Source organism: Trichechus manatus, unplaced genomic scaffold, assembly GCF_000243295.1.
Source record: "Trichechus manatus latirostris isolate Lorelei unplaced genomic scaffold, TriManLat1.0 scaffold00087, whole genome shotgun sequence".
In the NCBI taxonomy this organism is placed as follows: Eukaryota; Metazoa; Chordata; class Mammalia; order Sirenia; family Trichechidae; genus Trichechus; species Trichechus manatus.
In genome coordinates this window covers 1,983,813-1,996,265 of record NW_004444023.1, presented here as the reverse complement: position 1 = coordinate 1,996,265, position 12,453 = coordinate 1,983,813, and the positions used below count along the sequence as shown (strand labels likewise).

General features: G+C 47.9%; 1 protein-coding gene across 1 annotated transcript in view; it reads left to right on the top strand.

Moving 5' to 3' along the window:
• Positions 1-4,925: 4,925 nt before the first annotated feature.
• Positions 4,926-12,453, top strand: part of ZC3H4 (zinc finger CCCH-type containing 4) — a 46,267-nt gene continuing 38,739 nt past the window's right edge. The window contains exons 1-2 of the mRNA XM_023736253.1: positions 4,926-4,999; positions 6,179-6,240. Of these exons, the coding sequence (XP_023592021.1) occupies positions 6,203-6,240 (38 nt within the window). The 5' untranslated portion in view covers positions 4,926-4,999; positions 6,179-6,202. The remainder of the gene's footprint in view (positions 5,000-6,178; positions 6,241-12,453) is intronic.

The following is a 12,453-nucleotide window of genomic DNA, read 5'->3' as shown; positions in this document are numbered from 1 at the left end:
TCTACCCCAGGAACTAGAAAAAAAAGTCTGTCCCCAGAATAATAAGGGCAGGAAGAAACAGATTTATGGGTATCAGAGAATGTTCAATCTCAGAAGAATACAGTGGCCTGCTAGCTCAGAGATCCAGGGGGAGAGGACTGTTGAAATTTTTTTCCAAAACAAAGAGCAAGTGACTGACTTCTCCACTAAGAAAAAGTCACAAGGTTTGGTGGACTTTTTGGGATTTGGGAGGTGATTTATATCATGGTTGAGAGAGCTGCTTTTACTCATCAAGGCAGCTGGAGCCTAGTAAAAGAGTAGATTCTTTACCTGGCCCCAGATGTACTGCAAATGGCTCTGCCATTTGGGTCTTATGACCTATAGATCCAAAGGTTCTCCAAGTGTGTGTAGCAAATAGTTATGGTGAATGCACTACAATGTATTTGACTGTTCTCCTATTGATGGGCATTTAGGTAGTTTCCAGTTAAGTGCTATTTTGAATAATGCTGCTGTGAACATTCTTGTTCGTGTCTTTTGAGTATATACTTTGAGGTGGAATTGTTGAATCATAGTGTAGGCAAATGTTCAGCTGTAGTAGATTAAATACTACCAAACCATTTTTCAAAGTAGTTGGACCAATTTATCATCCCACCAGTAATGTAGAAGAGTTCCAGTTGCCCCACATCACCACTAACACCTGGTTTAGTCACACAATGGAATTCTATACAGAAGTGAGAATGAATGATCTACAGCTACACATCACAATAAGGATGAATCTCACAAACATCATGTTGAGTAAAAGAAGCTAGACGCAAAAGAGAACATATTGTAGATTACATTTACATGACACTCTAGAAAAAGCAAAATTAATGTACGTGGTTAGATGTTTGAGGAGCTCTGGTGGCACAGTGGTTAAGCACTTGGCTGCTAACCTAAAGTCAGCAGTTGGAACTCACCAACCAACCCATGGGAGAAAGATGTGGCAGTCTGCTTCCATAAAGATTATAGCCTTGGAAACCCTATGGGGCACTTCTACCTGTGTCCTGTGGGGTCGCTATGAGTCGGAATCGACTCGACAGCAATGCGTTTATGATTCGATGTTACCCTGGAAGGGAGTAGTGACTAGATGGGGGCAGGATAGGGGCTCTGGGTGGCTTGTGACTTTCTGTTTCTTGATTTAGATGCTGTTTACGTGGAGTAATCTTTTTGCATAAATTCATGGAACTATATACTTCTGAGTATATGCTCTTCTGCATGTATATCATTATTCAATAAAAAGTAATAAAATAGGAGAGTGTACGGACCTCGGAGAGGCCTAAACAGGAGGTACAGACCCTGGGGTTTTGTAGCAAAACTACAACCTGTTTGGTAAGCAATTCCTCTTGTTCTGAGAATTAGCTCTTGGGTTGTTAGTGGGTTCTACAGAGACTAAATGACTGGCCATAGAATCTCAGGTGATGGTGTATTATCTGATGCACCAAGTGACGAAGGAGGCAGGCCCATCAGCACTTCATCATCACATGGAAACGGCATACTGGAGATTGAGCTCCAGCAAGTCCTCAAGGCATAAGTAGTTGTGTGAAAGTCTCAGACACCCAATGTCCCTCTTCCCAGCTTCTTCTAGCGGATTGATTATACTGGACCCTTTCCAATGGAAGAGGTCAGCGATTTGCCTTCATTCGAATATCTTTGTTAAGAACTGGTGGGTTTTTTTTTTTTCCCTACCTACCCTATTTTTGCCAGCATTACTATCCAAGGACTTAGTTATCAAAATATACCTTTTTTAAGAGTTAAAAACATGATTTTTCACAAAAACATAACAGGCAGGTATTGACAATTTTACTTAATCATTATTGAGGGAAATAGCAGGAATATAAGGCTGGTCCAAAGGCAGCTAGGTCCCCGGATGGCGCCAACGGTTAAGTGCTTGACTACGAACTGAAAGGTTGGTAGCTTGAACCTACCCAGAGGTGCCATGGTACAAACGCCTGATATGTGGAATGCAATTCTACTTTGTAATACATGCGGTTATTACAGGACCTCCAGGTCTTTCTCGGTGGGAAACTAAGAGTTGGGCGAAAATGAAAAAGAAAAGCTTATTTGCTTGGCCAAGCAAACACACACACTGTGACCTGCGTCACCAAGATGGCTCCCCAATTGGGAGGCACATCGATTTATATACGGAGAGGAAACAGAGTAGGGGTGGGCTCTTCTTCAGGGCGTATTCAGGAGCGTGGTCCATCTGGATTGGTGGACAGCTTCTCTGATGATGCCGCCATCATCTGGTTGGTGCAGTCAATGGGGAGAAGTTGGAGCTCCTCCCACCAGCCATCCAGCGGCTGCCTGTCTCAGGGAATCAACTGGATAACAACTGGTTTTGTTTTGTTTTTTTTCAAAGGAGGATATGAGAAACTAATATGTACAAAACCCAGAAAACCAAGCCCATTGCCATTCCATAGCGACCCTATAGGACAGAGTAGAACTGCCCCCCAGGGTTTCAAAGGTGGTGGATTCAAACTGCTGACCTTTTGGTTAGCAGCCTGAGCTCTTAACCACTGCTCTTTTCTCTGTCATAAAAAAACCAGTTGCCCTCCAGTCGATTCCAACTCACAGTGACCCTGCAGGACACAGTAGACCTGCACAGCAGGGTTTCCAAGGTGGTGGATTTGAACTGCTGACCTTTTGGTTAACAGCCAAGCTCAACCACTGCGCAGCCAGGGCTCCTTTCTCTTTCATAGAAGGATGAAAATACCAACAGGTCACCTGGCCCCTCTGTCACCAGCCTCTCATCACTCTCTATAACAAGACTTTTTCTCTTCGTTCCTGGAGGTTGAGAGCTCCCCGCCTTGTCAAATAAGTTATTAGTTATTTCCTTTACCTGGAACCTCTCCTCCACATCTCAGCTTAAACTCCTCAGAGTCTTTCCCGACCTCCCAAACACAGGGCCCTCCGACTTTATTCCTTAACTGTTTCTCTCCTTAAGGGCATTATCGACAAAAACCTTCGTGAGGATAAGTAACCGTGCCCTCAACGCCCATCACAGGAGTTGGCACTATATAAGTTCTTAAAAGTACTGACCGAAAGAGCCCTGGATGCAAATGAAAGGAACTGAAATTTTTTTTGCTGCAGACAGTGGACTGTCAGCACTGATTAAAAAAAACCTTGCTCTATGTGACTTAGCCTATGACCTTGAGCCAGTTACTTAAACGTCTTCAGCCTCTGCATCCATAAAATGGAAATAGCACCGACTCTTAGGATCATTGTGAGGGTCAATAGATTTTATGACTGTACACTCTTTAACGAACAGTCTAGTGTTTCACCGTTTCTTATTCACTGAAAGCCTTCCGCGTGCCAAGCCCCAGGTTCTGAAACCCGCCCGTATTCTGGATCAAGCCCCACCTCTTCCGAGAGGCCCACCGATGACGTCATCTCCGGGCCGGTTAAGCTCCACCCTCTCCCCCGAAAACCTACGCTTTCTGGCGCTAGGCCTCTAGCTCCAGTCTTCGGTTTTTTTCTTTATAGCCTGAGTTCCTTCTCGTTCTTCCACCTAAAACGTTCAGCTCTCCCACCTGCCCTGAAGCTGGCACTTTTCGGTTTTTCCCATTTGCTCTCCAAGGGCGAATTCCACAAAGTCGGTTGCCCTTAGTTAATCGCTTCCTCAGCCCCGCCACGTTCGGCTCATTTGGACTTAAGCCCATTATTCTCACTCGGCATCTTTCGGCTGTTTCTACCTCCTACCACTACCCCATCCTAATCTCCCCCTTCGGCTACTTCCGGATCTTCGCAGAGTCTCTGCTTGCACCCCATTCCCGATCCACTTCGGCTATTTCCGGCTCCCCTGGACTTCGCATTCTTTCACCCACCGGCCTCACATCAACTTCGGCTCTTTCCGGCTTTAATCTCCCTCCTCCGTTTCTCCCGCTCAGCTCCCTTCGGCTTTTTCCGTCTCACCCTCCGGGTCTACTCTTTCGGCCTCTGCCCCTTTCCTCCACGTGACGCGGCCTCCGCCTCTACCGCCCAGTTCCCCCTCCCACCTCGCCCTTCCTCCCGCCTCAGCCTCTCGGCTCGTACGGGCCGAACCGCCATTTTGTGTGAATTCCTGACTGCGGCGGGGGCCGGGCAGCTGGGGCACCTGGGGCAGGCAGACAGACAGACTGACAATCGGCCCGTCTCCGCGGCCCATTTTCTTTCTCCCCATAATCCTTTTTTTTCCTCCTCGCTCGCTTACCTCATCCTCCCTACCCTCTCGCTTGCTCCATCGCGCGCGGCTCGCGCTAATTACACCCAACCACCCACCAGTGTCCGAGTCCCCCGCGTCTCCCACTCCCGGGCCCGCAGGGGTGTGTGTGGGGCTCTCGCCCCGATGAGGGCTCCATGCCCGTGAGCGAGTGACCGCAGGGGCGGGCTGTGAAGAAAGCAGGCGGCGAGCGGCCCGCCGAGGCATAGGCCGCGCGGCCTACGCGGAGGTCGGCTCAGAGGTGATTCCGAAACCTAAAAAATATATATCCACTCCCATCAGGAGCCCTCAGAGCTGAAGTGTACCCCTCCCGCCACGCCCAAGCAGTCCTTTTTCGTGCATTAACCCCCTCCCCCAAAAGGAACTATGGAGGCCGCGCCCGAGACCCCCCCGCCGCCGCCATCAGAGTCGCCGTCGCCGCCATCGCCGCCGCCGCCATCAACGCCTTCGCCTCCTCCGTGTTCCCCCGACGCCCGCTCGGCCACCCCGCACCTCCTCCACCACCGCCTCCCGCTCCCTGACGACAGGTCAGGCCCCCGGCCGGGCCGGGGCAGCGTCCCCGGGGGGAGGAAGAGGAGGAGGAGGAAGGGGGGCGGCCGCCATGTTGGGCCGGGCCGCGGAGGAGGAGGAGGAGGAAGGGCGGGGTCGGTGGGTGTCTCTCGCTCGCTCACTCTTTCTCGCTTGCTTTCTCTCCCGGCCTCATGCGTTTCCCCCCCTTCGCGGCGCTCGCCCGCTCTCCCTCGCTCTCGCTCTGTCTTTTTTGGGCGCCATGCTGAGGGGAAGGTGAGGAGGCGCCCCCTGGACCCCCCGCGCCCGCCTACCCGCCCTGGGGAGGGGACGCCGGGGGGGCCTGCGGAGGCCCACGGGGGTCCTGGTTGCCCCTGGCCCTGAGCTGGCAGCCACGGGCCCGCCCGTTTGTTTTCCTGGCTTCGGGGAAGGGGATGGGGGAGGTGCTCCCGAACCCTTTTTTGGGGGATCTCGAGCAACAGCTCCGCTCTTAGGATTTGGAGTTGGGGGTCTCCCAGTCCCCGGCAGTATCCTTTCTCCTGGGGGAGGTGTGCCCTGCCCTACTTGGAGATGTATCCTACCTTTCATAGGCAGAAAGTGGGGGTTCGCTCAGTCCTTTCCATCCTAATGGGGGGCCCTTTGGGTTTTGGGGGTTGTTTCTCGCACTTTTTTTTTTTTTTGGCGGGAGGTGTTTCTTAGCTATTCCCTAGGGGGCAAAACGGTGGGGGGAATCTCCTAGTCCTTTTAATGGAAGCCCCAGCATCGTTTTTCGGGGGGGGGGTGGAGATCCTTCCCCATGTTTTTCCTTACGGGGAGAGGTCCCCTTGCTTTTCGTAGATAGGTGACGTCGGGGAGGGTCCCTAGCCTTTTTTGGGAGGGTCAGGTTTGGTTTTTCCAGCCTTGGAGGGGAAGGGAAGTTGGTCCTCACCTTTCTCGTGGGATTCCCTCCTTTCGGGGTAAAATGGGGTGCCATCCCTTCCGGGGGAGAAAACGAGGTTTTCTTGTGCTCTGGCAGGGGGGTGAAAGGGAGCATCTCTTCCCCTTTTATTAAAGTGCGAAATGGGCTCCCCACACATTCTTCTCTGGCGGGCGATAATGGGACCAGCCTGGCGCGTTTTAGGGCGAGGTTGGGCCCCCGTTTCCCCTGCTCGAACAGAAGGAGTCTCGGGGTGCAGGGTTCGCTCACCCTTTTCCTGGCGGGGCAGGGGCAGGAAGGAAAGAAGAGTCTGTGGAGAGGGTTTGGCGATGGAAGGAGGGTTTCAGCCGGCAGGAAGGCGAGTCGGGCGGGGGGCGGGGGGGGGGACGCCCTGGTCTGGTGGCTGTCCCGTCGCAGCTTGGGCCTGGGAGCAGCGGAGGACCCTCCCCTAGACGGAGGTCCCAACCAGGGCCTCCCAGCCAGGCGCCACGGCCCCTTCTCCCCACTCCCACCTCCCCTTTTCCCTTTCTCCTTCACAGACCATACTTTGCCTTTTAAAAGAAATGCCACCCACATTCAGAGACACAAGTGCAGCAGTTTGGTGAGCTTTTACAAAAAAAATTTTTTTTTTTGTTTTGTTCTGTTTTGTTCTGATTAAATGTATCGTCTTGGGAATCGCAGCCCATCGCAGCCTGACTCCAGTTCAAGGAAATAAACAGATTAGCAAAGGTCTGTTCGCTAAGCCCACGTCGGTTTCCTGGCCCTCTCTCCAGGGGCAGGTGCATTACCCAAAGGTGCTTACACGATTTATTCGACCTCTAAGGAGTTCTCTTATGTCAGAAGTGTATGTCTTACAATGGGTTGGGATGGTAAGTAGCCTCTTTTATTGAGTAATTCAGTTATCTCCCTCTTTTTGTCCCTTTCCTGCCTGCCTTCCTCTTAGCCTTTAGACCAAAGTGATGCTTGAGAAAGTGAATTTATATGTTGCAATCAGGATTCTAACCCTGTTGAGCCCTTTTAGACTTGCACATCCTTTCAATGTTTAATTTTTTTAATTTAACGTACACAGTTTTCTCCCTCCCCCCCAAAAAAGTGCGTTACTGTAACATGACAAAAACCTATGTAAGAGGCCCTTACGTTTTCAAACCATTGGCATCTCTTCATTTCAGTCCATTGCTTTGTCTCCAGCTTTCATCTTTGAAGAAAAGTGCATTTGTAGGAGACAAGGTTACTGACTTTGGTTTATGATGCTTGCATCAAAGTTAATGTTCTGCCCCTCGCACCACCCCTCCCCCAAGAAAAGATTGTGGTTCAAGTAGATGCAATTTCCTCATTTTTCTCCACTGTCTCTTACGGTGATGGACGTTTAAATTGAGCAAGTCATTTGTAAAGTACTGTTTAAGCACAAAATCTGTAAACTGTCAAGCCCCAATCTCTTCCCCTGGCTGTCTCCACTGCTCCTTTGTTCGAAAGCACATGCCTGACCGTGAAAAGTTGATGTGAACGTGTTACACGCCCAGTCATGGTGGAGAGGACACTTCCTCCAGCCCCCAGTCCACCCCTACAAGGAAAAAACAAGGAAAAAAACAGCAACAGAAATGACTTGCAGAACCAAACACTGTACTTCTGATGTGTTTTACAAGCATAAGTTTCTCCATCCAAAGCCAAAACACGTTGAAGTTCCATTTTCCCTTTTGGCCACTTTTGGTTCCTGACATACTTTGTTAGAGAAAACTTTTTGCCACACAGCCCTGTTCCCCTCCAAAAGTAAGATTCTGTTTCCTTCTTTCCATTCTTACAAGAAACAAAGTTCACTCACCGGTAGATGAGGAAACATCTAAACTGCAGTTTATGCCCTTGTTTTGTTCTTCCTCTTAATATGTTCACAACTGCCAGGAAACTGGTCTTAAGTATCGAAAATCAGTGATGGGGGAAAGAAGTGTCTACCCAGCACAGTATCCTGCAAAAAGTGTCTGAAGCACAAACTGAACACATGAACCAGTGCGCAGGGGCAGCGGAAAGAGTTTATTTGAAGTTTCCCATCCTTCGTGAAATTCCCTCTCCAGGAGCCAAGAGCTGAAACTGGAATCTAACAGGTCAACCTTCCAAGTTTCAAATGCTACAAAGTTGTAGAGGGATGTTTACTTAAAATTTACTTTTAAGATGAAATGTGAAGGAAATGAGATTTCCTTCATAAGTGCAAATTCTAGCATTAAGTTTGAGAATTTAAAAATATTTCCCCTGACATTTTAAAAGCTCTCAGGCTTAGCAACACAAGGGTTTATTGTTTTCTGTTCTCAAAGGAATCTCATCTATCAAGTTCAAGAAGCCCCAGTAATTAATGCCAAACTGTATGTTGGTAATCTTTGTTTTTGATATGTCACAGTACTGCTTTTTATCCCCCTTCTTCCCAAACTGATGTACCAGTATTAGTTAAAATTCAAATTAATGGATGTTGCAAAAAAAAGGAAAAGGGTGTCACTCAGAATCCCTGATTTAACAGCAAATCTTATACACTTGTAACCTTTTAAATTTTTATTTTCTCTGGGTGAGAGGTTTAATCTGAAAACAAATCCAAAATATCTCCCAGTAGCAACAAAATCAGTTGTGACTATTCTTATCATTACATCCCTTTATTTTTAACTTCCCCCACCCCTAATTTGCTCTTCAAAACAAAAAATGATACCCCAAAAGGGCTTTCTAATTCAGTCTGCCCTGTCTCTCAGATGGGGCTTTGATTTGCTCTGAAGTTTTAAAATTTGATTCTTTACAAGCTAAGATTTTTTAATTTTATTTAAAAAAAGAAAAAAACCTGCTAGCTGTTTGAGAAAGCCATTACTGTGGCTTTTCTTTAGCCAGGAAGCCTGATCCCAAGGGATAATTGTTTTGCACCTGTGGAAATGAAGGCTTTCCCAGCTGTTTACTGTGTGGCAAGTTAGAGATGAACAATTGACTCTGAACTTGTATGTTTCCATATATTGACGTAGACAATTCCATATTGGGCTGAGTTAGTAATCTATCAGTTAATAATGCCACCATCTCTGCTCCTTGCTCTTAAGATAGGTCTCTAATCTTTTACTTTCCTGATGGGAGAGAAATGGCTGTCTCAGGTTTGCCTTACGCGTTCACCTTATGTTCTTTTGGTTGTCTAGTCCCTAGAAACACTTCATCATGTAGACCAGATCCAATTACAGTAAATACCTCTGTGGCTAAAATCGCTATTGAAACAGTTTCCAAGCCCTTATGGATGGATGGCTGTATGTCAAACCGTCTTCCAGAGAACCACATTTTGGATCTGACAGGTATTGGTTAATGCTGTAGCAACTGCTTCTGACCCATGTTAGGAGGTTGAATGACAGAGCAAAATAATTCAGAGCAAGTAGTAAGTGAAATAGCTGAGTTTCAAGGCGCTCACCTGTACCTTGGCAGCACAGTTACTGACACAGTATAAGAGAAAGGATGGATCTGGAGGTTTCTGGCAGTTGTATTTAATCAGCCAATACAAGGACCCATAGGAATGGTCTCCTGTCAGACGAAATGATTTGAGACCAGTTTCGTAGTTAACGTAATAGGAATGAGATGAGGCAATCTCTCAAGTTTGTCTGGGTGGCATATAAAGTCAAATTGAATGTTAAAAAAAGACTGTTTTGGGGATGGATTTGGCTTTCCAAATTTATTGGCCTAGTCTCTGCTGCAGACCTCTTTTGTTTGTGGTAGTTAGCATAGATGTGGTCTTTTAAGACATTGGTAGTTGGCTGAGGTTTTGTGCATTGATACAGATAAAACATGAGGTTAGGTGGACAGTTTTTAAATAGATTCTGGCACATCACCCGTGGGGTGACTTAATCAGGCGATGACAGAAATGAAGTCATGCGGCGTCTTGGTTGGTATGGACTTAGCTGCATCTTGTTATTGGAATAATTTTTTTAGCAGAACACAGGATATTTGCTCAGAGCATAGTTTGCTTCTCCTGGCTAAAATTGCTCTGCATGGAGGCTCATTCTTGTGTGTATTTTTTGTCATTTTGCGTCGGTGTGAATTGGTGACTCAGCTCCCTATTTGTAAGGCAAGTGGCGACATCTATTTGGACGTTGGAGGTGGTAACAGGATACGAAGGAAGGTGCGTGGGCTGTGGAGTCAGATAAGACTGTGTTCAGGCCCGGCCCCTCCCTGGCAGTGTGCAGTGGGCACTGCGGATAATGCCACTTGTCAGGGTCATTGCGGTCAGACGGGTACGTGCCGAACACCCACACAATGCCTGGCATTCAGTGGATCTTGGTTTTTGTATCTTCCGGCTTTCCCTACTAGAGAGAAATTCTGAATAGAACTTAACAGCCTGGTGTGTAAACAGAAGGAGAAAGATGTCTGTGTTTTTTGAAGAAAGTCAGCTTTTAGGGTTCTGGTGAGTTAATTGTAAGGAGCTGATTGGGGTTGAAACTAAGTGGAAACCATCTTGCACCATGTCTTGCTTGCTCAATGTTCTTATTATAGGTGCAAAAAGAGTCATGGTGTCTTGAGCTTATGCTGGCTGTACTTGCCTGTGCTCATCCTTTGCAATTAGAATCTGGGTCAGTGATACTACCTTGGTAGGCTTCCTGAGAACTGGGAGACCAGGGTTCTAGAACCTCATACCTTTGCCAGCCAGTCATGGCACCTTAAGTGAGTCCTTTGCCCTCTTCCTGGTGGCACAGTGGTTATGTGCTTGGCTGCTAACTGAAAGGTCGGCAGTTTGAACCCACCAGCCACTCCACGGGAGAAAGACATGGCAGTCTGTTTCCGTAAAGATTACAGCCTAGGGAAACCCTCTGGGGCAGTTCTGCTCTGTCCTAGAGGGTCACAGTGAGTCAGAATCGACTAGTCGACAGTAGGTTTGGTGGGGTTTCTTTTTATTTTCCAAAGTCTCCGAGAGAAATGAGCAAGATCTGTCCCAGCTCCAAGATTCTACCCGCTTTTGTAATTTGGCTGAGTCAGTTAAGGCTTTGTTTATTCAGCAACCAGACTTGTCCCATGCTTTCCTGGGAGCAGAAAAGTTTTCAGACTGTACAAGGAACACTTTTCCTTTGAGCAATTTATTAAGAGTTAGCAAGGGTTGGTACTGCCGTTACCAGGCTTGACGTTTCCTTCCCTGTCTAATCTGCCTTCTGTAGCTTCTGGCCACGATAAGAGGTTGTTGCTGCTGCTGCAACTCACTGATACCCAAAAATGAAACCCACGGCGTCGAGGCGATTCCGACTCATAACGACCCTGTAGGACAGAGTAGAACTGCCCCACAGGGTTCCGAGGCTGTAATCTTTATGGAAGCAGACTGCCACATCTTTTTCCTGCGGTACAGCCGGTGGGTTTGAACTGCAGACCTTTTGGTAGGCAGCTTAGTGCTTAACCACTGTGCCATCATGGCTCCTCAGCTCCCTAATACCCAGTTGTAAAGTAGATGCCTTAAAATTAATTGTAAGGTTAGGCTAAGTGGCTAGATCACAGGCAGATCCATTGGGACAGTGAGCACTTGGTTCCCCTTCCCCAACTTGTTGGTCTTGGGTGGTTCCAGAGACAATAAACACCAGAGCCATAAAGCTTAATATGGCGTGGATGTGGCCCTGTTCCCTCCACACCAGCCTTTGCCCTCTTGTGATCGAGAAAGGATGGGGAGTGGTAGATGGGGCGTGGACATGGGAGTCAGGCAGACTAGATGGGACTCCTGAGTTCTTCGAATCTTGAGTCAGTCTCCTTATCTTCCCAAAGGTGTGACCGGTTCTTGTGTACTGTTGGTGTGAGGTTCAAAGATTACCTGCCAGGGGCTGTTCTGAATGTTCCACATGCAGTAACTCCTTTAACCCTCACCCCAGCCCTACTGCTGAGAAACTGAAGCAGGGAGGTGGAGGCACTGTTCCAAGGTCTCAGAGTCAGCGGGTGGTGGAGTCAGAGTTAGAAGCTGTTTGCCTGTAGCCACACCCAAGCCCCAGACCCAGTAATGCTGTCATTGGTCTGGTAAGATATTGTTCGAACTACAGGTTGCAGCCATTCAGCAGATATGAAGTTCGTTTATTGAGTCGTTTCCCGCATTTGAAAATCAGAAACGGGAGAGGCTAGAGAAAGCAGAGTGAGGTAAAGGTTGAATGTGGCTTTGTGCAGCTTTTGTTTGTTAGAAATGTAAAGGAGATGTGGGTCAAAGTCAAAAAAGTTCGAAAGCCACTGCATCTAGTACCATAATAACCAGTGGACTTGGTAACCCCATGTGTGTGTCAGAGTAGAACCGTGCTCCCTAGGGCTTTCAGCGGTTGATTTTTTGGGAGGTAGATCAGCAGACCTTTCTTCCAGGTGCGTCTGGATAGACTTGAATTGCCACCCTTTTGTTTATAGTCGAGCTTCTTAACCATTTGTACCACCCAGAGACTCCACATCTAATACCAAAAACCAAACCAAACCAAACCCGTTGCCGTGGAGTTGATTCTGACTCATAGCGACAGCAAACTATGGCCCTTGGGCCAGATAGAGCTCACCCTGTCTGCTTTTGTTAATAAAGTTTTATTGGAACCCAGCCACCACTATTTGTATCTATTGCATGTGGCTGTTTTTGCACTCCCAAGAGTAGAATAGCGTAGGTAGGACAAAGACCGTATGGCCTGCAAAGCCTAAAATATTTACTAATTGGCTCTTTATGGAAAAAGTTTGCCGCCCTATGCTAGTGTGGTGTGTACAGTGGCTGGTGGTGGTGGTGATGAGTGAGCCAGAATGCACGTATTCCCTTTAAAGTTGGCCTCAGAGGTGTGCCAGTCCCCTCAGTGCCCTTTGCGGCTCCATCATCCCTGCAGTTTGG